This window comes from Mya arenaria, chromosome 13 (assembly GCF_026914265.1).
Source record: "Mya arenaria isolate MELC-2E11 chromosome 13, ASM2691426v1".
In the NCBI taxonomy this organism is placed as follows: Eukaryota; Metazoa; Mollusca; class Bivalvia; order Myida; family Myidae; genus Mya; species Mya arenaria.
Window position 1 is genome coordinate 32,852,466 of NC_069134.1, and position 24,505 is coordinate 32,876,970.

The window sequence follows — 24,505 nt, forward strand, 5'->3', positions numbered from 1 at the left end:
ACAAGCTTGGAGAAAAATAAGATAATACAGTTTGAGCAAGGATTAGGACACAAATTACAAAAAAAATATAAACTCGCAAAAGTGAAGGATTTATTTACTTAAGTCATGACTTAAGCTTGAGATAAACTACAATTGATAAAAATTGTGATACTGTTGTATGTATGTGCATATATGTTGGAAGTGAGTCATCGCGGATGTACAAATTTAATTGGTAAGTTTATTGAATTTCTGCATTGAATTATGTTTTGAAGTAACGACCGGTTGAAGTGTTTTGAATGCATGTGCTCGATTTAAAGTTGTCAACATGGTCTATATTACAAAGATTATCAACAGTAACTAGACAGGAATCATTGTAATAACATAATTATGATAATGTCAATTCTTAATTGAACTCCAATAATATTATTTCAGCTTTTTATTATCACCAATATTACCAAAAAAAATAATTGGTTTATGACCATGCATATGATCACATAATAAGCGAGTTTGTAAATAAAAGGGCGTTTTAAGTCAATGAAACTCCAATATGACACATTAATTTGTAGTTTAGAATTTGTTTGTATAAACTTCTGCATTCAATGGTTCTTATGCCATTATGTCTGATTTAAAATGCAACAGCATGATTTCCTACTCTTAAAACTCAAGTGTAGTACACAGAGATTGCTTCAAAATGAAATGGACATTTTTAATTTATTTGCTATTGAATGCCTCTTTGGTATACCAGTTGTTAAGGAAAGACCAGGATTTTAAGCGCAAGTTTGACATCTAAATGTATATTCAATGAGATGTAGCAGAATCAGATCATGGAAATAAATTACTTCTAATCTTATAGAGGTTAAAAATTTGTTATCAGAGGGACAAATTGTCTTTAGGTAGGGCTCCGAACTACTTATGAACTAGTGCAATTTGACGAGTAAAAAACTCGAATTACTTTTGAGACATGGTAAAAATCCTTGGTACTCTTTATTTTTCAAATATAAGTCGACTTAGTTCGAATTAGATTGCTACAGACAATCGTACTAAACCTTGATTCGATGAATCATGAATATTCAAGTTTTGTTTAATTGTAGAAATTGACATTTACGCGGGAAATCGCCACGTGCAAAATGCTTTAGGATGCTGCGGAAAATATCCATGACATCATTGAAATTGGACCAATGAAATTTTGCGATACATTCGGAAACGCTTGATTGAAAAGTTCGTCAATACCGAAAGTAGGCTGTTACTTTTCTAGAATTGCACATCTGCAGTTGGAATAATGCCCGCGTTTTAGCTTACAACGCAACAATAGTGTAGTGTAAAGCACCTTTAATTTAACCGATACTTTATCAATACTTCCACACTAAAAGCCTGCGGTAATAGTGAATCAATTATGCGAACATCGCGTTGAAAACACTGACTCACGCGGGAGTGAAACCACAAACGCGAGCAGCCATATTGTGTAGTGTGGAGAAATGTTCTAAGAATCAAGCAGAACTAAATTGTTTATATTCACGTAAATATTGGGCTATCTGTCTCGTACAGTGTTTCTGAATGGTAAGATAACGATGATGTTGTGGTGACAGGCGGTGATTTATTTGTCAATTATTGTTAAATGAATTTGTCCAGCGTTTCATTCGCTAATTGCACTTTTCGTATTGATTTAGAAGAGTATTACTCATTACCCCACCACACCGGCAATGCATGCTGTCTGGCATAACATTGACGACAACATCTGTTGTAAAATGTTGCAGTAGAATTCTCATAAAAATACTTGTATTTACTGTTCATATCTAGCAGGTATAGTATAGAAAACCACTTATTTTCAGACGATTGTGTACATGTATATTTCATTTATATGGATTTCCTTTATTATTTATTATTATTAATTACATATTAATAAATTGTTTACTTAATTAAGTAATAGATCACCAGAAACAAAAAACAATGTTCAATCTGGATAAGAGAAACATGATGACATGACATAAATGAACAGAATTGGTTCAAATGGTTTTCAACTTGGTCTATGTTAAATATTCCACAACCTTCCATTAGTTGTTGTTGTTGTTTATAATGTCTAGTGTGGTCAAATTTCAAAACACCACTCACAGTGGGGTTTAGTGTTTCTAGCTCTCAACAGTCGTTTGTTGTGGCTCATCTAGTGTAAGTACATTATCTAACTTCCTGGCAAATTGGCAATTAGTGGACAGAATTTACAAGTATTTGGTAACTATCTTCACCATGCATTTCCATATTTTAATTTATAGTAATTTATAGTAGCTTGATGGTGAATACAATTTGAACTGGTTTGTCCCATTCTTGCATGTATTTCCTGGGTCAAAACTAGTTTCTGTAAAATGGTCTTTTTGAGAGGCCCTTGATGGGGCTTGAACCCAAAACCTCTAGATTGGGTGTACCCTGGACATCTTTATTGCAGAGTTAAAGTTATATTAGTGAATTATAGAAAGTCACATTTTATTTGGTCAATCAGAAATATTACTCTGCTTGGAAAATAACACTAACTGGTTATGAACCATCGAGAGAGTCATACTGGGTTAAAAAACTTGATTTTCGAAAAATTAAATTAAATTTTGTCATGTAAATTTCGATTAAACTTAAAAAGGTCTCATATACTTTTAACACCTGACGATACTTTGTGATTTCTCAAAAATCATAATCAAATCGTCAACATACTTCTTCGACAATGTTTTAGATCATGAATCCAGTCACAAAATTAGACTTTTGGATGAACAAGCCCGAAATCTCACGCTAATACATGGCATCAAAATGACAAGAAGCCCAGCTCTATAAACAACAAAATATCAATAATAGTGCGACTTTCATTTCAAATTTAGTATTTCATTTCCATTGCATGTAGTAATTTCTTTTGACACAAATATTTTTACTGATCGGAGTTACTGACTTCAAAAAGTTTTCAATAAGATTGACGTTCATCCACAGCCTGCTGACTCACCTCCGTAAACGATATTGCTCGACAACAAAGTGACAAGACAAGACAACCATGTAACAATTTTATGAATATATCCTCCGTTATATAGCTTTAGATGTAATTATTTCTTTTAGTAAAAATTAATCTGCAGGCTGATGACGACGCCACTTTAAACCACCATTCCACATTCAACGGTGAGTGACACAAGGGCCGACCATGTCACATGACCCGGAGTACTACTTTAAGCAGTATGGCCTTCCCGGCATCGAGGATGTGTCAATCAACATGCTGCAACTTGACCCTGCGGATCGCGCTGTGCACAGGATTGCAGGTAATAGCTGCAGGGCAGTAGAGTTAAAAGGTTGTTAATGAACTGCACCACAGTACGTTTCGGTTTGAGACATGGTGCATAATGCTGGTAAAATATATTATTATAGTCCCACAAAACAAAAACAAATTTGGGAGTTGGGAGGAGGGTGTTATATATGAGTAAGCATGTCGATCTGTTGTCTTCTCACAGTTTTTTAGACAATTTCTCATAGAAGATTTGACAGATTTAAAAAAGAATAGAGGTAAAATTTGACTCAATTTGACACAAGTAACACTACCATTTTTTTCCGAAGTTTTATCCCCATTTCAACTTAGAATTGGCCCCCCAAGCAGTGTCCTGACGATAATTTAAGACAGTTTTAATGAATTTAAATGATAGTGGGTGCACATTGTAACATTGTAAATTACTGGTCAAGTTGAACTTAGGAGTGACAATAAAATACCCACATACCCACAATCGCTGCATGGACACAGCAATGGTAATATAACTTAAAAAGGTGCCATAACCCTCTATCATTCAGTGGTGGATTGTTACCTTAGGTGAACTTGACCTGATAAATAAAATGGTGTTAAACCGGTCCATGTGGCGATTGTGGGTATTTTATTGTCACTCCTGTGACAGCTGTAGTTTGCTTTTTATGCCCCCAAAGGTGGGCATATAAAAATCAAATCGCCTATCAGTCTGTATGTGGGTCCAGCTCAATTACTTATGTCCCTTTCTTGTATGGACAGATGTTTAAATAACTTGTGTTCAACATACAAAGACAATGTGTCCTGTGCAAGACCTGTGTCCCTACCTCTATTGTCAAGGTCACTCTTAGTGTTTGTTTACTTTTGAATGCTGCATATATGGAGTATAGGTGGTCGTGTTCAGGCTGTAACTTTCTCTTGTTTTGACAGATAATCCAATAGCTTGCCACATGTGTTTGACATACCAAAACAATGTGGCCAGTGCACAGCATGGGTCTCTACTTATAAGGTCAAGGTCACAACAAGTGTTTGTTTACTATTCAATGCTGACATGGAGAAAAGGGTCATGTCTGCGCTGTAATTTTGTCATGGACATATTATTAAATAACTTGCCACAAGTGTTCGACATATCAAGACTGTGTAACGGTCATGTCCCATGTTCCCACCTCTAAGGTCAAGGTCACACTATGTGTTTGTTGACTATGGAATGCTGTATATAAGGACAAAGAGTATAGGTGGTAGTGTCCGGGCTTTAACCTTTCTTTTTATTTTGACAGATTTTATTATAACTTGCCACATACGTTCAACATATCAAGACGACGTGTCTCGCGGGAGACCCATGTCCCTACCACTAAGGTCCATCAGTCCGTGCATCTAGATCAATTCCTTTCTTTATCCACATAATGCATTGCTATTTTTAGCCTTTCTAAATGACCTTTCAATTACACTTGAGTACCACTTCAGTGCATTTGTCACTTACAGTGACTGCTCTTGTTTTGTCATTAGATGATAACTGCTTTACATTACTTGTAATTTCTATGTGCCATGTGGCCAGTTAAAAATTAACTCTGCATCACATAACTGGGATTATTGTTTTATATGAATCACTGTGTATAGCATAACACAGCATTCAATGCAGGTAATAAATTGATTGTAATTGCTGTAACATCTAGGTATTCTACGTATTTGAAAACCTATTTTTACCCTCCAATTTTTTTTGAAAAATTTGAGAGTATCATTTCTTGCGAAACACATCTATTACCGATGAGTTCTGATATTATAAAGCTAAGCATGTGTTTTGATTTCAGAATCATATAGTCCTCAATTATTATGGAATTTGAATGCTTAAGAAATTCAGGAGTTCTTAAAGTTTTAATGGGATTTATCTTGAAATCTTCAGTATTGAGAGCATTTAGCATCAGACTATTGTACAGTTGTTTTTGATTAGACATTTGCATTGACATCAAAAACAGTCGGACGTATCTTGATGATCTTGAAATGAAAATGAATGACTTCGGAAACAATTTCAAAAGGGGCTAAATTAAGCCCATTTAACCCTGCTTTGGGCATTATTTTTTCATACTTAAACAGAACCCAGCTATTTTCAGGACTGCAAATGAACCCCTGAGAGTCATCTAGGAATCGGGCCAAACGGCTAGTGAAATCTGGTTGATCATTTTGAATGTATTAAGTGACACAAACCAGAATCTTTGATTGTCATATATGACAGGAACTTTATGAAGTATTCTAGTGAAAGAATTTTCTATTTCTTTTTTTGAAGACATAAAATGCTGTTTCAAAATTGGAAGAATCACTTCATTTAATGTTGGCATTCACAGAGACCTTTTTCTGGTTGTAACAATTGCCTTTGTTATTATCCCGAGACAAACCACCAGTCATATAATGGCGTGAAAAGGAAATATGATTATCTACGGAGGCAAGTTTCAGCGACCTTCGGGTATGAGTTCTGAATTGTTCCAATGCATTTTCTTTTCTTTATGTTAGGGTTTATTATTTCATAAACTTGCAATTTTTGAAACAATTTCTGAGAAATGAAATTGAGATATGTTTGTGTGTTCCTATCCCTTCTTAATGTGATTTTAGGTACATGTAGATAGAGTTTAAGACAGGTTTTAAAAAAGGGCAGGGTCACTGCAGAAAAAGGACAGGGTGCTTATTTAATAAGGGAGAAAAAGGGCACATTGTGTCAGGCTGTGAAAAATTTGAACATGAATTTCACTGTGAAAATATTTGGAATTCTGCTTAATTGAAGTTTAAATGTTTGAACTGCCAAATATGTAAAATTCATAAGTTTGTGCAATTTTCTAATCATAGTGTAAGTTTTAAGCAAAACAAGAAATATTTCATTTATCTTCAGTATTTATTCTATGATGGCAGGAAGGTACGAACTTTATACTCCTATGATGACAGATGGACGCTACCAAAAAGAACAGGGTGCAGCAACCTTCCATAACTCTTTTAAAGCTAAACCCTATGATACAATAAAGTTCTGTTGGGTTTTGTTTCATTTGACCAATCTCAATGCTGGGAGAGTTATATGACCTTCGTCATTGCAGACTGATGGGAATTACAGCATAAAATCACATCTTATATATCATCTGTTCATTTAATCACATGAAGTATTCAGTCGCAGATTATGCCCAAAATTATTCTGGATACCAAGCCATGTGGATATTACTTGGTTTATGGTCTTCATAATGTCTGCTTTACCAATAGGAGTGGTGGACTGCTAATTTTGGGGCATTGTGTTGCGATTGTTTAATTAATCAGAGTTGCATATCAATACTGCTGATTGTTTTTAGCTATTTCTGGAAATAAAAATGTTAACTAAAATAGCACAATTGGTGGGTGCTGTGTATAATAGCTAGTGTTGGGAATCGGTTGCAATTTTACTATCGATGATCGGTTCCACTCAAGTAACCGATTATCGATAGTACAATCGGTTTTTAAAATACTAGATAGTACCTGAGTTGTAGTTTTATTCATGTACAGTATTAAACTCTTAATCATTATATGCATATACCTTATGTCTATGATTGAAGTTATTAAGTGTTGTTGTATAAAGAATAGTTCATTTTCTTGCTCATTGTGGATTTCATCAGCCATTTTGTTAAAGATAACATCTGAACACTTACTAATATTTTTTTTTTTTCGATAATCGATTATAACTAAATACTATCGATTGTTGTCGATTTCAGGCCCAACCAATCAATTTTTTAAGAACTGACTATAAAAACAGTAGGGTGGGCACCTATTTCTTAGGTAGGGTAGGGTAACCCGAACCAAATGTATTTTTTTAGGCCCTAGTCAATTATTATTTTTATTAGAAAATAAGTCCACAATTCCACTTAAAGTACAAAGTGAGTAAAGGGAGATGTTCTATCATTACAGCTACATGCAACTGACTTGTGGCTAATCTATGAACCTCGGATAAGCTGATCATGAAGCATGACATCACAGCCCAACTCACGTCATGTTCATCAATAAAAAAGCATGCAAATATACTTTGCTCTGATTGGTTTGTTTGAAGGGATGAACTATAAACAAGTACATAATTAGAATTGCATGTAGCTGTAATGATAGCACATCTCCTGGTTTTAGCAAGGATCTATAAATATGACAGGGTGCTGCAGAAAAGGGGCAGGGTTCTAAGGGTAAAAAGGGCACATTGAATAAGGTTATGAAGAACTTGAACATTATGAATTTAGCAGAAAATGTAAGAAATTGTGTTTAATTGAAGTAATATTAGGTTTCAACCGCCAGATATGTGAAGTGTGAATGTAATTTTTTATCATAAGTTTTAAACAATACAAGAATGACATTTGAAAGTCTTGAGCATTTAATTATATGAAGACAGAATTGCTGGTCTCCATGAGGGCAGATTAAGGGCTACCAAAAAAGGCCAGGGTGAAGCACCCTTCCACAATCCTTAAGCTTAAACCCTGAACTATTATTTAATATGGCATACAGTACAGGGGAGACACATTAAAATCCATTAATATTTAAACCAAAAACATATATTTCATCTGACCATCAAAATAGCATGCAGAGTATCATGTGTCACCATGTTGGTAAGAAATATTGATCATACTTCTGCGTGGTGATTTCATTTTTTTCTAGTTAATTATGTATGCGCCACCAGTCTGCTGTATTCTTTCATTAGTTGCAAGATCTGGTGTGCAATAACTTAGATGTTGGCCATTACTTGAAAACTGTTACATAAATTTTATAGTGTATTAAGTTTGAAACTTGGTACGCATTCAGTTTAAAGCTGCACTCTCACAGATAGACAGTTTTGCCTATTTAGCTCACCTGAGCACGAAGTGCTCAAGGTGAGCTATTGATATCGCCCTGTGTCCGTCATCCGTCATCTATCGTCCGTCGTCAACAATTTGACTGTTAACACTCTGGAGGTCACAAATTGGGCACTATCTTAAAGAAACTTGGTCAAAATGTTACCCTCGATATAATCTTGGATGAGTTAGATATTGGGTCATCTGGGGTCAAAAACTTGGTCACCAGGTCAAATTGAAGGAAAATCTTGTTAACACTCTAGAGATCTCATTTATGACTGTATCTTCATGAAAGTTGGTCAGAATGTTTATATTAATAATCTTTCAGTCAAATTTAAATCTGGGTCATGTGCGGTCAAAAACTAGGTCACCAGGTCAAATCATAGGAAAAGCTTGTTAGCACTCTAGAGGTCACATTTATGACTTAATGTTCATGAAACTTAGTCAGAATGTTTATATTGATTACCTCTAGGCCAAGTTCGAATCTGGGTCATGTGCAGTCAAAAACTAGGTCACCAGGTCAAATTTAAGAAAAAGCTTGTTAACACTCTAGAGGTCACATTTATAACTGTATCTTAATGACAGTTGGTCAGAATGTTTATATTTAATTTAGTAATCTCTAAGACAAGTTTAAATCTAGGTCAATTGTGGTCAAAATCTAGGTCATTAGGTCAAATCATAGGAAAAGCTTGTTAGCACTCTAGAGGTGACATTTATGACTGTATGTTCATGAAACTTAATCAGAATGTTTATATTGATTAGCTCTAGACCAAGTTCGAATCTGGATCATATGTGGTCAAAAACTATGTCACCAGGTCAAATTAAAGGAAAAGCTTGTTAACACTTAGAGGTCACATTTATAAATGTTTCTTTATGAAAGTTGGTCAGTATGTTTATATTAATAATCTCTAAGTCAAGTTCAAATCTGGGTCATGTGCAGTCAAAATCTAGGTCTTTCGGTCAAATCATAGGAAAAGCTTGTTAGCACTCTAGAGGTCACATTTATGACTTTATGTTCATGAAACTTAGTCAGAATGTTTATATTGATTAGCTCTAGGCCAAGTTTGAATCTGGGTCACGTGCAGTCAAAAACTAGGTCACCAGGTCAAATAATAGGAAAAGTATTTTAACACCCTGGAGGCCACATTTATGACCATATGTTCATGGAGCTTGATCAGAATGTTATTGTTGATGATCTTTATTGGATCAGGTGAGTGATTCAGGGACTTCAGGGCCCTCTTGTTTAAGTTTTTTTCTCAGAATCAGTAAATTTTGTTTTCCTTAAACAGATCTCAATTTTTCAGAAAACTGTTGAAAATTTTATTTTTCATAAAGCAAAAGTAACTCTTTTAGCAATATATTATACAATAATTTTTTAGTGTAAATATGAAATACTGCGATCTGATCTTTTGTAAATAGTCTTGTAGCATTAGTTTCCAGACATCAGTGCAAACACTCTGGCTCATTCCAAGACTAAAATGAAACAAGTTGTCAAAATGGTCAATCTGTCAGAGTGGATCTTTTATATGCATGTTGGCCATTGCTTGAAAACTATTACATAAATTTTATAGAGTATTAAGGTTGAATCTTGGAAACTAACTAGAGTTATTGGCCTAGATTTAGTTGTGAATGTTCTTAAAAATATATTTGGCGGGTGTAGTTCCAAATGTATTGCACCTTAGTGATCTACATCCATGAAACTTCATAGGATTGTTGGTCAACATTGGAAATTGTGCATCTGCAATCGATTGGTGAGACATTTAAAATTAAAAGACATGACCCTTGACTAAAATGGTAAAAAATGGTCTGAAAAATATGTTCTCGCATACTAGGTACAAATGAATTGCGACTACACTCATGAATTTTCATAAGAATGTTGGTCAGCTAATATTTGTATGGCATAAAATCGTTCTCACAAAAGTAATGGCCCTTGATTCAAAATGGGTTGGAAAAAACCTGTGTAACAACGACAGAATGGTGAGTTTTATAATGCACAATCTGTTAATTCCAAGACAGCATTTTATCATTCCTGTGTCCAGGCAGCGTGTTGGGGTATTGATCACTACTGTGATAGCTTTAGTTGGGTGTGATTATCTGAGAAAATGGATTAGCTTTGGCATCCCCTTACAGTGTAAAGTCTAGACTATAACAAAGATAGTAGAGGATAGGACACACAGCCTAAATGATCACTGTAATCAATCTGTCAACATGTTAATCTTGTATTCATATAGTTGCTGGAACCATGCTTGTATATTTTGTTGTTTTCTAAGAGAATAGGCTGAGGAATAGTAATTGTGTGCGTGGGGTAGTTGGCATTGTTGCAGTGCAAAAAATTTAACCTTAGTGTAGCTTAAAATCGTTCAACATATTCATATAAAAATTGATACATATGTTGCCAAAAACAAATGCCAAAATAATTGAAGAAATCAAACAAGTATTGGTGTTTGTTCTGCAGTGCTTTCCTTTTATGCATAATATACTATTTGGATAAAGATAAAAAAAATCTTAATTTTAAACTCCTTATTATAAGTCATATTAATAATTCTAATGGACTTACTTAAAATGTCAATCTTGTCTTCTATCTTACCGGACTTCATTTTGTGCTGAGTCATCCCGCAGTAAAGTGGGATTGGTTTTCCCCAGCAAAATGTCTCTTTCTAGAATGTAAGTGAGATGGTTTAGGACATTTATGTTAAATTGGTAAATAATGAGCAGTCCTTGCCTCCTTGGTGCATATTTAGCGCTACACCGATGACTTGTGCGAAAAACCCCTTAAAAACTAACAAAATCATGTAAAACTAAAAATAAATCAAAACCAAATCAGGTGCCATTTCCTTATAAGGTAGATAATTAATTTTGCCATTTATGAACAAAATAAACATTTACCTCCCTTGCATGAAATAGTGATATTTTATCTGCTTATAGGTATGTTATCTTGATAATGAACTTGTGGGTTAAATTTTAAAGTATCACATATTATCTATTAATTTTAAGTTCCTCCCTTTTTTATCATTTTGGTATGTTTAAATTAGATATATGAATACAAATGGTTTTAATAGATTTGTTTAAACATATTATAAAATCTGATTAACACAGGTGTTTCCTCATGTTGTCATCAGCTGTGGTGATTCCCTTGCTATTTATAGATCATCTGTCCTAAAGTCACAAAGCATGACCAGTATAAAATTTTCGTTGACACAGTCAAATGTGCTGTGCACACTAAAAAAGATACAGCTTAAAATGTAGAAACACATGGATTTAAACATTCCTTAAAATTCAAGTTTCACTTTTTAATCAAGGTCATTTTCTAATACGGTGTAGAGATAAAGTGGGAAAAACACTCCGTGTTAGTGTAGACGTTCAATACCTTTAAAAGTGGCATGGTTTAAGTAGAGTTATTTTCGTGAAAGTATCAATATATGGATCTATTTGTTATTGTCAGCGAAAGCTGCTGAAAATTTGAATCATATTTTTATTGATGGTGACAAAATTGAATATTAAAGGAGTGTACTGTTTCACATAGTATAATAAATAATCGTACCAAGGGTTGTATACCACGGGTGGAGGTAGTATGACAAGTTCTTTTTGTAATGGGAGTACTAAGTGAGTTCGTACAACTTGAAAGACAAAACGCCATCTGGTTTTGAAATATTTCTGTCCTCAAGGAAAATGTCAACATTTTGATTCAAAAGTGGATGTGCAATATAGTATAAGAATTAAAGAATGGATTCTATGAGTTTTTATGATCCCGCGGACGTAGCGCCGTCTCCACGAGCCTTCGTGCAGTACGAAGAAAATAGGCGAAAAGAAACAGGTGATTTATTGACTGAAGACTTTCATGTTATTTCCTTGTTAAAATGTATTCACATAATTTAGAAAAAGAAGTGATAGTAAATTTCACAATGTTAATTTATTCCTGCGATCAATATAACCCGGAAACTTCTTGGATCGATACATTAGACTATGAAATCTGCGCCAACTTTTTTATTATTTAATAAAATCCTGTGGTTTTAATTGCATTAAAGAAATGTTTGTTTAATCTTTATTGCATTGTGACGTAGCATTTGGTTTAAGCAGAATTTGACGGCATTATATATAGTTATGCCAATTTTGGGTACATGTCTATAAAAGTCTGGCTGTAACAGTTTACACGCACTTAAATGTTAATTATTAGCACATTTGAATTTTATGTATAATTTTATGTGTACTTTACAACTTAAGAGCTGATTGCAATGGATTCAAGATCTGGTTTATGTCATAGCCTTTCTATTTACAAAATGATATTGTTTTGAATTATATCAGTGATCTTTGGAAGAGAATTAGTATTAGGAAAAGCCCCGATTTATGGTCGAATTCTTGCATAACTGCTCTTAAGATTTGTGTAAATTATCCTCTAACATGACATATCATGTGATAATACATAAATTGTCATATATATTCACAAGCAAATCTAGACCCGTAGACGGTCACAGGTTATGCTGATTTGATATCTTGCTAGTTTTTTTCATGGTTGAATGTTATGTAATTATGCTGTTTTTAGTGAGATTGTTATCAAACTAACTTTAAAAGTGTTCAGTTACTAGTTTTTTTAAATTTTCTTTCATCTTTAAAGACAGAGTGGCAGTGATTAATTTGAAAAGGGCAATCTGCTTATGCTATAGGACCATCTTCTCCAATATCATTTAATGATAAATTATTGAAAAAACCCTACAAACCCTACAATATTATGGTGTTACCATGATCTGTTGAAAAAATGCAAGATATTGTCATAGCTTTTGTGGTTTTGAAAGTTATTGTCAAGGCCTTGTGTCATTGCAAGATATTGTCATAGCCTTTGTGTCGTTGTAAGATATAATTGTCATAGCCTTCGTGTCATGCCAAGATATTGTCATAGAATTTTTGTCATTGCAAGATATTGCCATAGCCTTTGTGTCATTGCAAGATATTGTCACAGTATTTGTGTTGTTGCAAGTTATTGCCATTATATAAGCCTTTGTGTCATTGCAATATATTGTCATAGCCTTCGTGTCATTGCAAGATATTTTGTTAGCCGTCGTGTCATTGCAAGATATTGTTATAGCCTTCTTGTCATTGCAAGATATTGTCATCACTTTTGTGTCATTGCAAGATATTGTTATAGCCTTCGTGTCATTGCAAGATATTGTCATAGTATTTGTGCATTGCAAGATATTGCCATAGTATTTGTGCATTGCAAGATATTGTCACAGTATTTGTGCATTGCAAGATATTGTCATAGTATTTGTGCATTGCAAGATAGCGTCATAGCCTTCGTGTCATTGGAAAATATTGCGTAGCTTTCAGTTGTCATTGCAAGATATTGTCATAGTATTTGTGTCATTGCCAGCCATCATCATAGCCCCTTGTGTCATTATCATCTTGGCCATCTGCTTTGTGAGAACACAAAAATGTTTGCAATGACTTAAAAACTATCAAACAAATTAAAAATGACAATATGCAAATGTATGTTTGTGAAGCACGGCGTGTAGCTAAACGCTATGTCATGCTTTGCCCCTTGAATGACGGAGAAAAATTGCAAGTACATCAAGCATTCTTGATTGACAACATAATAATTAAGGTCATATTTCTTTTCTTTTACTTACAGATCAGAGAGATGCTGTGCAGAAGAAGACATTCACAAAGTGGGTCAACAAACATCTGCTGAAGGTATAATGATTATATGGAAGGTTGCTTTGAAATAGTTTATATAACCATTCTATGAAAAGTCAATAAAGATAAAACGCAACAAAAATGACAAGGAAATAAGGTTGGCCCATATTCACTAATGTTTGTGTCTGAGTTTGAGATTCATACTTTGAAAAGAAATTATTATTTTTGCTCTTTTGATAGAATTTTGTCAATACAATTGAGAATTGCAGTATTGAGTCCTGGGTCTCATTCAGAGATCAGACTAGGATATTTATGAAGGGCCCTCTTTAAGGCTATTTAAAGTAAACATCAATTGCTATAAGCTATGGTTGCCTCAAAATTTGAATGTATCAATAAGCTGCAATATTAATGCATTATAACTCAAATGATGTTCAACAGGTTGCCAAAATATATTTTGCATATATATATTAAAAATAAACGAAATGAAGATGATTATTTATATGCAAATCAAAGTAAATGAGATATAAAATTTTGCCCAACTCTTCTACTGACCAATATTATTATCAAGTCTCATCAATGATTTTAAACTTTTAAAATAACAGTTAATGGAGTTGCACCATATTTTATCAGCTCTAGTGAATGGTGTACTCCAGTGACTCAAGACATGATAAAATCTTGCTCAATATTCATCAAACTTTCTTTAACAATGACCAGTGGCTAAAAGTACATTCTTTATCAACTCTCGATCAAAAAACAACCCAGCTCGCAACAACGATTTTTGTTATGTTGCATAGATGCAGCAAAAAGATAAAAATGGTATTTACAATATATCTTTAGATTTTAATTAATGTCACTTGACAGTTATTTATGAGGGTAATGGTGTAAATTTATGACCGAGGCTCGCAAAATGACATCCCTGTCCTATTGTTCTACATGTATAATTAGGCTAATTGACATCGAGGAGGTCACACCTTGTTTTGATAATTGATACTTTAACGATCGTTGCTTATGTAAGAAAAGTGATGTCTCCATTCACAATCAGCGTTTAATGTTGTGTACTAATGTTGCAGGGATGATAAAATTCCGGATTAATCCGGAATTCCGGATTTAAGGCCTCACGGATCGATTTTGAGATTAATGTAAATCCGTTGAGTTTTTTTCTAGGGGGGGAGGGGTACAGGGAGCGATTCGAGCTCAGTTCGAACAATATGGGTACGAAAGGTGAGTTTTCCGGAAGTGTAAAGCCGGAAATTAACGAACCTATTTACGTCCTTGCAATCGAGCTATATGATTGGTTAAGATAGCATCCGGTGATTACGGAAATTACCGATGGGACTAGAAGACAGTATCCGGATGGTCGTATCCGGATATGACAGACGACGAAGACGAATAAACGGGTATTGGAAAATTGGAAAAAAACAACCACCACCAACTTCTAAAAACATCGAATCGCCGATTTTAAGGGTATATTTGCCATTTATTGTTAAGTGAAATTCCCGAAACGTTTATTTTTAAGTAAATAGAAAGTGATCAAACTGAGAATGAATTTTGCACATGTAGCATTATTTCGGACATCCCGATTCGGATTGTGTCATAATAATCGATTTTTATTTGGCCGATTGAAGTTTACGCTGTAAACCGTTTCTTTATTATTCTCATGTTTGAAGCATTGTTCTCAATAAGAAGTGGTGTTGACCATAATGGGAGGTTAAAGTGAAAATTGGTTTGGTTCAAATTAAAAAAAAAAACATGAAGAAATATTTTGTAGTAGTAAAATAAATTACGTGGAGGCAGTCATTTTATTTTCTATTTGAGACAGTCATACATGCCATATTTTCTGGAGACCATTCAGGGGGATTTGTTCAAAAGGCTGAAAATTCAGGGGGATTTTGGTTGTATTCAGGGGGATTTTTTTAGCAGGTCTAAGTTGGCGAAATTTTAAAGTATTTTTAGACGCAAGTATGAAAAAATGTATTCACATATAGTTTGCTTTGAAAACCTCTAAACTTTTTCATTATAAAGAATTATTTTATGTCATGATTTATCATATTTTTATGATACACTGTCATGTCATACTGTAATGCACTTGCAGAACAAAATATGTCATTGGAAAAATATGTTTTCGAGACAATTAAATTAAATTTACCTTCCTCCAAAGTCTTACAAAAAATTGTGCTTAATTATATCAGCTTTGATGACTTTCAGACAAGAAGAGAATAGAATAAATATTATTAATTTCTTCCTTCCAAAAGTGTAATATTTCTTTGCCTTTGATAATTACTACAAATTTATTGATCACTTGTTGTAAAAGTTTCCTTTTGGAGAGTTTCACTCATATACTGTGGTTTCACTTTGTCATTATTGCCTGATGTAAAATTTAATTATTTTTTTTTTTTTTTTTTTTTTTTTAAATTCCGGGGGATTTTTATCTCCCGCCGGGGATGGATTGAAATTCCGGGGGATTGTTCCCCCCGCCGGGGGATATGGCATGTATGGACAGTTCAACAAAACTTCTTGAGGAGAATTAAATTCTATAGTTGTAATTTGTATTTCCCCATCCAGGTATGTTGATGGATACAAAAGTCAGGGATGAAAGACACCTCAGCCAGTGCATCCAGTTGTTCCTGTCAATGACTGACAATTCAATCCAGAGGCCATGATACTTGGACTTATGGCTGAACTATTTGGACTAATGGCTGAACATGCTCCCTGGCACCACAGTAGTAGTGACACTTGCCAAGATACAAAAGCTCTCAGCGAATTAAAACTTCAAAGGTTTACAGCATCATACAAGATGACTTACGGAGTGGAGTGGCTAGCCATTTCAATGATGAACATGTGGAGGAGTTAATGGATCTCTGTTTTGTTTCAACTAAGACAAGTCAACAAACACAAACAATGAGAAAACTGTTGCAGCTTTTTTTCTGCTATAGAGAAAGAAATAGTGTTGAGACATTTGGCCTCCTTAAAAATCACAAGGGCTGATTCTAAATCAATTTTCATAGAATTTGAAAGCCTGTTGAGAGACTTGAACTGCCGTGGGACAATCTAGTTTGTGTGCTGCTGGACTCATGTAACACCATGAGGGGGAAAAATCTGGCTTGAGGACCAGAATACATCAATGTCCACCATGTCCACAACGGCTATGCTGCCAAAGCATTTAAGTACCGTTTGGATATTAATTTGAATCATATATATAATAATTAATAACATTATATTCTCATCAAATGTGCAGAAAATTGAATAAATACTCTAATGATACATAAAAATTGAATAAATACCACTTTTACAATGAACATTTGCAAGCATGATAATTGATATGTTGTTCATTATTATAAATCAAACATCCCACAGTGTAGACTGTTCATACACAGGCATTTGATCATAGCCAGTTGAGTTTTATGGGAAGTGGACAACTGAACCAAAATGTCAGGTTCTTGTCTAATGCCTGTGACTTCAGGTAAAAAAAGTAAATTTAACTTTGTTTAAAGACAAAGGTGTTAAACTTCACTGCTAAGATTCTTGATAATTGTTCTGATTGTGGATGTCTCGTGTTGAACATGATTATATCTACCAAACCAAAAGGTGTACTCCTTGAACACTTTTCTAAGGCAAAAAAGGGTATTAGAATCCCTGAAATATGGAAAGCTTCGGGGGGCTTCGCCCCCCCCTTGTCCCCCCACCAGGGCTCTGCCCTGGACCCATCGGGACCCTAAAGCGGCCCCCTGAACCCCACGCAGACATTTTCAGGATTGGCAACTTGGCTCTGTTATCATCCCTGATGTTGGTTTTACATTAATTTTTGTCTTTTATGAAAGTCCCATTACGTGATGTTGTAAAATGTACAATTAAGGATGCTTAAACATCACCTAAACATTGGTCATATTTCTTTTAAATGTAAAAAGTGATATGATAAATAGATGATTTGCAACATTGTGCATACAAATTATGTGCATACAAATTGCATTTTAATTAATTTGCTAAATCCTATAACATTCAGGATAATGATATTAAATGATTTTCATTTGATTGTATTGATTTCTCGACCAGAAATATTTATTCTTACATGATAATTTTATAATAAAATATGTTGTGAATCATTTTTCCTTCATTTCATTAAATGACATGTTCATGTTAATTGTGTTGCAACGAAGGACACGTATAATTTGCCATTTAGCTAATAAATTGCTGTATATCTGATATTGGATTCAGAAGTCTGTGTGAAGTACAAACAATTCAATTTCAGCCTTCATGAATAATAGATTCCCAAAGGTGTTGTCACTAGCTCAGTCGTGAAACAATTCCAAGATTTCTACTAATCCGGAATGACAAATTTGTTGGCAGTGTCAAAGTTAATGTCATTGGTAGTTAATGATTTTCTAAGGTTTCATATGCAGCCAGCATGCATGCCAATTCTTTGAAGTATTTATAAATTAGCATATATTGCGATTTGTAAAACATACAAACAACACAAGACCACACTCTCGCGCAACATCGTGCCACCAGAGTAACTTACTATAAGTTAGTATAACTTTCTTCAAAATTGTTGTAAAATAAATAAAGTTTAACCTAAAACATTCTTGCAGAAATTGTATAATCATTAAATAAGTATTATAAATTAATTCACTTTTATGTCAATTTAATATGATGAGTGTCAAATTGTTTGGTAACAAATGCATATTGATAGTCTTAGCTTTAAATGTAAGTAACTTCTTAATCTGAATTTGGTTACACTAGTAAACTGTCACCTTAAGATTTGTATAATATTACATGATTTGAAATTATAACGTTTGCCTGTCAACCTTTAAAGCTGTATTTTGCTTAATGAAGTGTGATCTTGTTTACCTTACAATTTGTTAGTGGGGTGAACATTCTAACCTGAAACTCCTTACTCTTTTATACATGTATATTTACTGCAAATAAATCGATGTAAGAAATGTAAATACCATTCAAATATCTGAGGGTATTAAAATCACAGCTCGTAATAGCCCCACTAAGGTGTTAAACTTAAAATTTGTTCACTACTGTGTAAAATAGTATTTTGATATTTTTATTCGCCACACTCAGCTGTTACAAGTTTACATATAAGAATAAAATGGCTTAATTTTGACAAAGTCACCAATTATGTCCTGCATAAGAAAAGATGCCATGATGACTTGCACATTCTCATAGAAATATTGGAAAAACAAAATTAAAAAAATCTCTCATTCCTGTGTTGAAATCAAAGAAATATTCAGAAGAATCATTGATGTTTGAAGTCATGGCTTTTGATCATGGGCTTTATAATTATATTATGTTGGTCAGCCACACTACTGCTGTCTGTCTGTCTGCCTTTAGTTCATCCGTCACTTGCAGCCCCTTGCTGTAATGTCTTTTATTGTATGCCATCTGTCTTCTGTCTTTCTATCTTTAATATTTCTCCCACTGTTTGTCTTTCTGCTGTCCGTTTGATTCTCTGAAGTTATCTGTCTGTGTTTTAGTGATATTTGATTGTCTGTCTGTCTTCTTTCTGTCTGGTTTGTTTCTGTCTGGGTTTGGCAATATATGTCTGTGTGTATATGTATGTATGTGTGTCCTGTCTGTGCATAAGATGTGTCTGTCTGTCTGTCTGTCTATCCAACTGGACTGGACATGACTGGACTGTCTGTCTGGACTGGACTTTTTGTCTGTCTGTCTGACCGACCGACGAACCAACGACTTAGGGCTGGATTGGAGTGACTCACTCATTGCCTACCATTCTACCAGGCCAGCTATATGTACAGAGTTGTTAATATTATACCTGCACTATCGTGGCACTGAACTATCTTTAAGCATATTGTAAGGGTGATTATTAACGCATCATAGAATTCTATGGGTTAAGTAATATGTGACCTTACTGTAATTAGCAGCCATCACCCTCCTTGGAAATGTTATGATAAGCCAGAACCACTTCTCCAGTATTTACAAACTAATCTATTTCTAAGTTATGTTAATAGTGCTAAAGAGATTCATTACTAAAGTCATAACTCATGAGTGTTTATTATATAAGTCCATTGAGTGGCATTTACACATTAATTGAAGAACACACATTAGTTGATGTAGAAAAAGTTTGAATGATGAAAAATTAGGCCACATTATTTTGATTTTCTGTTAGATAGTGCGTGAATGTCATAAATTAAATTTGAAAAAAAAGAAAAAAAGCTTGAAATATTAATCAATCTTTGCCAAAATTAACAAATAATGATAATCACTTTTAAAAAGAAATTATAACTTAATTTAAAAATGCTGATTCGAAAAAGTGATCGTAAATTAAGTGTATGGGATAAGACGGCCCTAGTTTATTTTAATCCATTAAACACTTCATAATTTATGGCATTTCAAGATAAAAAAAATTACAAAATATTAACATAAGTCACTGACCAAAATATTTGAACTGTTAAATGTTTTTCATCTCATAATGATTGGTAATCAATGTTCTGTGACTCTAAAGTTTGCTGTAAGTGTTTGCATAGTTAAAAACGATCAGTTTGTTTAAATAATCATTTACTTGACCTCCCACTCTTTTTTGGATGTTTTCGTCACTTGTTGATCACCAAAATAATCTCTATATAGCCCTACAAATTGACACGCCCACATCATATATTATGTGGTATTAAAAAAAAAAGATTTTTATGTTGCATGTCATATTATCTGCAATTTAAATGGTTTTGTCCCAGGTACGATGCACTTTAAGCACTATAATATCAGTAATAACATGTGGAGTCCATGACAGCTTTCAATTTTGACAGTGGGTGTATAATGCTTGTTCAATTTTTTTTTTTTTTTATTTCGTTAAGAAGGTAAAGCAAGTTGATGTGAATTGCTCTTAAACGTTGTGTTACGAACTCTATAGGAGCAGTGCAGTTCTGCCGGGTATTAAACTCTGGACATCTAGGTAATAGGAGGTAGACGATGTATGCCACTATGTTTTGTATATACATGAAACTTTTGTCACTTTAAGTGTAATATACTGTTACATTGTAATTTTAATTGTAATACCACCAAATACCTGAAACATCCATCATAAAACAGAACAGAACATCCATTATAGAACAGAATAGAACACCCATCATAGAACTGAACACCCATCATAGAACAGAATAGAACAACCATCCTAGAACAGAACACCCATCATAGAACAGAACAACCATCATATAACAGAACAACCATCATAGAACAGAACAACCATCATAGAACAGAACACCCATAATAGAACAGAACACCCATCATAGAACATAACAACCATCATAGAACAGAACAACCATCATAGAACAGAATGCCCATCATAGAACAGAACAACCATCCTAGAACAGAACACCCAGCATAGAACAGAACACCCATCCTATAACAGAACGCCCATCATAGAACAGAACACCCATCATAGAACAGAACACCCATCATAGAACAGAACAACCACATCACAGAACAGTACAACCATCATTGAACAGAACAACCAGCATAGAGCAGAACAACCATCATATAACAGAACAGTACAACCATCATAGAACAAAACAGAACAACCATCATAGAACAGAACAGTACAACAATCATAGAACAGAACAGTACAACAATCATACAACAGAACAAACATCATACAACAGAACAGAACAACCATCATAGAACAGAACAGAACAACCACCATAAAACAGAATAGAACAACCATCATAAAACAGAACAGAACAACCATTATTAAACAGAACAAAATGACCATCATAAGACAAAACAGAACAACCATCATAGAACAGAACAGAACAACCACCATAAAACAGAATAGAACAACCATCATAAAACAGAACAGAACAACCATTATTAAACAGAACAAAATGACCATCATAAGACAAAACAGAACACCCATCGTAGAACAGAACAGAACCTTTTTAGCCCGTACAAGTGTAGATATATAGTTGCTCATCATAAATAAACATAAAATCAACATAACACCTTTTTATATAGAATAATCATGTATTTATGAATTAAGAAATAATAATGTGACGGAAGAAAAACATCTTTGGTTTCAGTACTGTATATGCATGGGGTACTCATTGCAGAAGGTTCCAAAACCTTCAATATTTTAATGTTGCATAATTGGTACCTTCCATGCTTAACCCCACAAATTATACTGCATATTTAATTCTATGTTGTGGGTGTTTTTGTTTTGCAAGCAAAGGAATTTGCAAAGAGGCAACCTCAAAGTGGAGGTGGGGACACACTCCTTGTACACAACTGACAGTAGCCACCAGCCATTGACAATAAATCAAGCTGAAACAAAACCATTATCACTACAAAAACAGTGCATAAGGCCATGGTTGATAAATAGTTTGGTTGGCATTACCTGACCCAAATATTAAGGTGTAGGTAGAAAAAAACATTATTTTTTTTACTCATTCTGCAAAAAATTGCAGAATGAAAAAAATAAATTAAATATGATTAACTGAGAGGATAAAACCCTTTTTGGTCGCGGGTATTAAATTTTTGGTCAATTGGGTAACGATAAAACAGACTATATTATTAGTGGCCTGTAATAATCACGTCCTCTTCTAATTTATTTTCCTGCCTTTTATGTTTTTGTACTTTTATGATGATAGAAATGTGCATTACTTTTTACGGGATTTTTTTTTTAAATTTGAATAAATTAAGCATTAACTTAAATAACATAAAAGAAGATTTCAAACTAGTTTTAAGTAGTTTAATTCATATAAATTTTGAAGCATTTAAATCGGAATAGCAATCATCGTTCATAGCAAGAGATTGTATAAATTAAAACATCAGTTAAACAACAATGAGCTTCATTCATATTCATGTTTCATTATTTACATAGTTAAACATTCCTCAGTCTTAGTAAAAAAGTAATAAAACATATTGTTTCACTAAAGCCTATTATCATATTTTAGATTCGTCACATATTTTACTAATGTCTGTCTTCAAGGTATTGTCGTGAAAGCTTCGACTTGGAAACCTTTCAAGGACATGAAACTTGGCACACAAGTCAACAAAAGCATATGGATACATCATTTTCCTAGCAAGTTCCAGCAATCTTGCTCAAATATTTGTCTGGTGGTCAATCTTGGTCAACTAAATTTAAAATAAGATGATTAGCCATCCAAGTGTGCTTTTGGTAAATTGTTTGCTATTTGGTACATTTTGAAATGGATGATATATATATATTGTATATCAACCCTTGAATGTCAGAGGACCTATTCATGTTTCATGTATGAAATGGCCCTTTTTGCTTCTTAGAAGTCATTAGGATAAATACATGGAGTTTCCTAGCAAGAAGACTATGATGCAAGATATTAGGTGACCATGCTCAGATAACACAATTAAAATCCTGGAGTGCAGTGTTTTCCTATTTGTACAGGCAGTATTTGATCAAGATTGTCCAAATTAAACTCACAGCATGGTTCCACTGATGTAAGATAAACTATTGTCGGTTTAGTTCAGAAGATCGACAGTGTCCTGAGGGAGAGGTCAATTCTGACTGATATGTTTGCTTACTTTATTGGTACCCCATTCAGAACAAAGTGTTCGTTGAAGAGTCCACATGACTAATATTGTGTGTTTAGATCTCCTGTGCTCTTTGGCGGGGTCTTTAATTTAGCTTAATAACACTCGAGTAATGGGTATTATTAGAAAGAATATGAAATATCATGATTACTTCAATGCTCTTCAGAGTTAAGGGACAGTCAGTGTTCTTATGTTATAACTCTGATTGAAAATTATACTGTAGCCTCCATCTATGGGCTCCTCTGGGTTTTTTAGGAAGAAAAAAGTCAAGTGTGCATGGTGTCGTTTTCTTCCTTGCTATTGGGCAAAAACTTCTATCTTGGCCATAACTCAAAAAAGAGTCGAGAAGTGAAGTACACACTTGACCATAATTATGCAGTCAGGCACTACGCAGATGTGTGTCAAGGCCCATAACTCTGATTTTAACAATTTAACAATTTTTGAATGGAAGCCCTCGATGGAATGGACAAAATAGAAGAGCTTTTGCATTCACTTTTGGTGCTCTTGGGTTGTATTCAATATGTCAATCTCCTGGTCATACATCATTGACTCCATTCACTGTTTTGGTCAGTTTTTTATACCAAGCAATTTGATTAACTTCTTTGTTCTTAGATAAAATTAAGACCAGTATTGAATACCAGCCCTTGTCAATATTTAGGCACGACTAAGTAGGGTCGGTGGCTATGTCATAGGTAGGTTCAGGTAACCCAAACAAGTATATATTTTTTAAGATCTAAGGCACGACTAATTGTTATCTAGGTTGTCTTGAAGTGGAATGACTTGTAAAGTTTCAACTACTATCTTACTGATCAGTGCTGATTTTGTGTTGATTTGGTTAAAAGGGCCTGTCATTGAATAATTAGAAATTGTTAATAGTTGGATCTTGATGATTGTATCATTGTAACATGCACATACAGTGACAAATTAAGCATGCATTTTCTTTTGCTGATTATAATACATACCGCGTTTGTTTACGTATTTTACATTTGGGCATTTTACCAAATCTTACAGCCATAAGGAGATATTTATGGTTGGTTATCAAACTTAGGATTGAACAAGCCTTATTCATCCAAATCATGTAAATTCTGAGTGATGTATTTTTAATTCAAGTTGTCATAGTTCAGTGTGTAATAAATAATGTATAAACAATTGACTGCTTTATTTTCGTTTATTTTATTACTTGTTGACATTGTTGTCTTCCCCTCGGACAAAACGATCTTTATACCTAGTTTAGATATCATAATGGTGTTTAATTATTCCTTCAGGTAATAAACATAGAAAAGAAAACTTGATTTTAATTAAGCAACTTAAG

General features: G+C 33.9%; 1 protein-coding gene across 1 annotated transcript in view; it reads left to right on the forward strand.

The window, feature by feature from the left end:
- Window positions 1-1,431: 1,431 nt before the first annotated feature.
- LOC128213432 (microtubule-actin cross-linking factor 1, isoforms 1/2/3/4-like) overlaps window positions 1,432-24,505 on the forward strand; it is a 173,375-nt gene continuing 150,301 nt past the window's right edge. Inside the window, exons 1-3 of the mRNA XM_052919119.1 lie at window positions 1,432-1,536; window positions 3,081-3,260; window positions 13,667-13,728. Of these exons, the coding sequence (XP_052775079.1) occupies window positions 3,146-3,260; window positions 13,667-13,728 (177 nt within the window). The 5' untranslated portion in view covers window positions 1,432-1,536; window positions 3,081-3,145. The remainder of the gene's footprint in view (window positions 1,537-3,080; window positions 3,261-13,666; window positions 13,729-24,505) is intronic.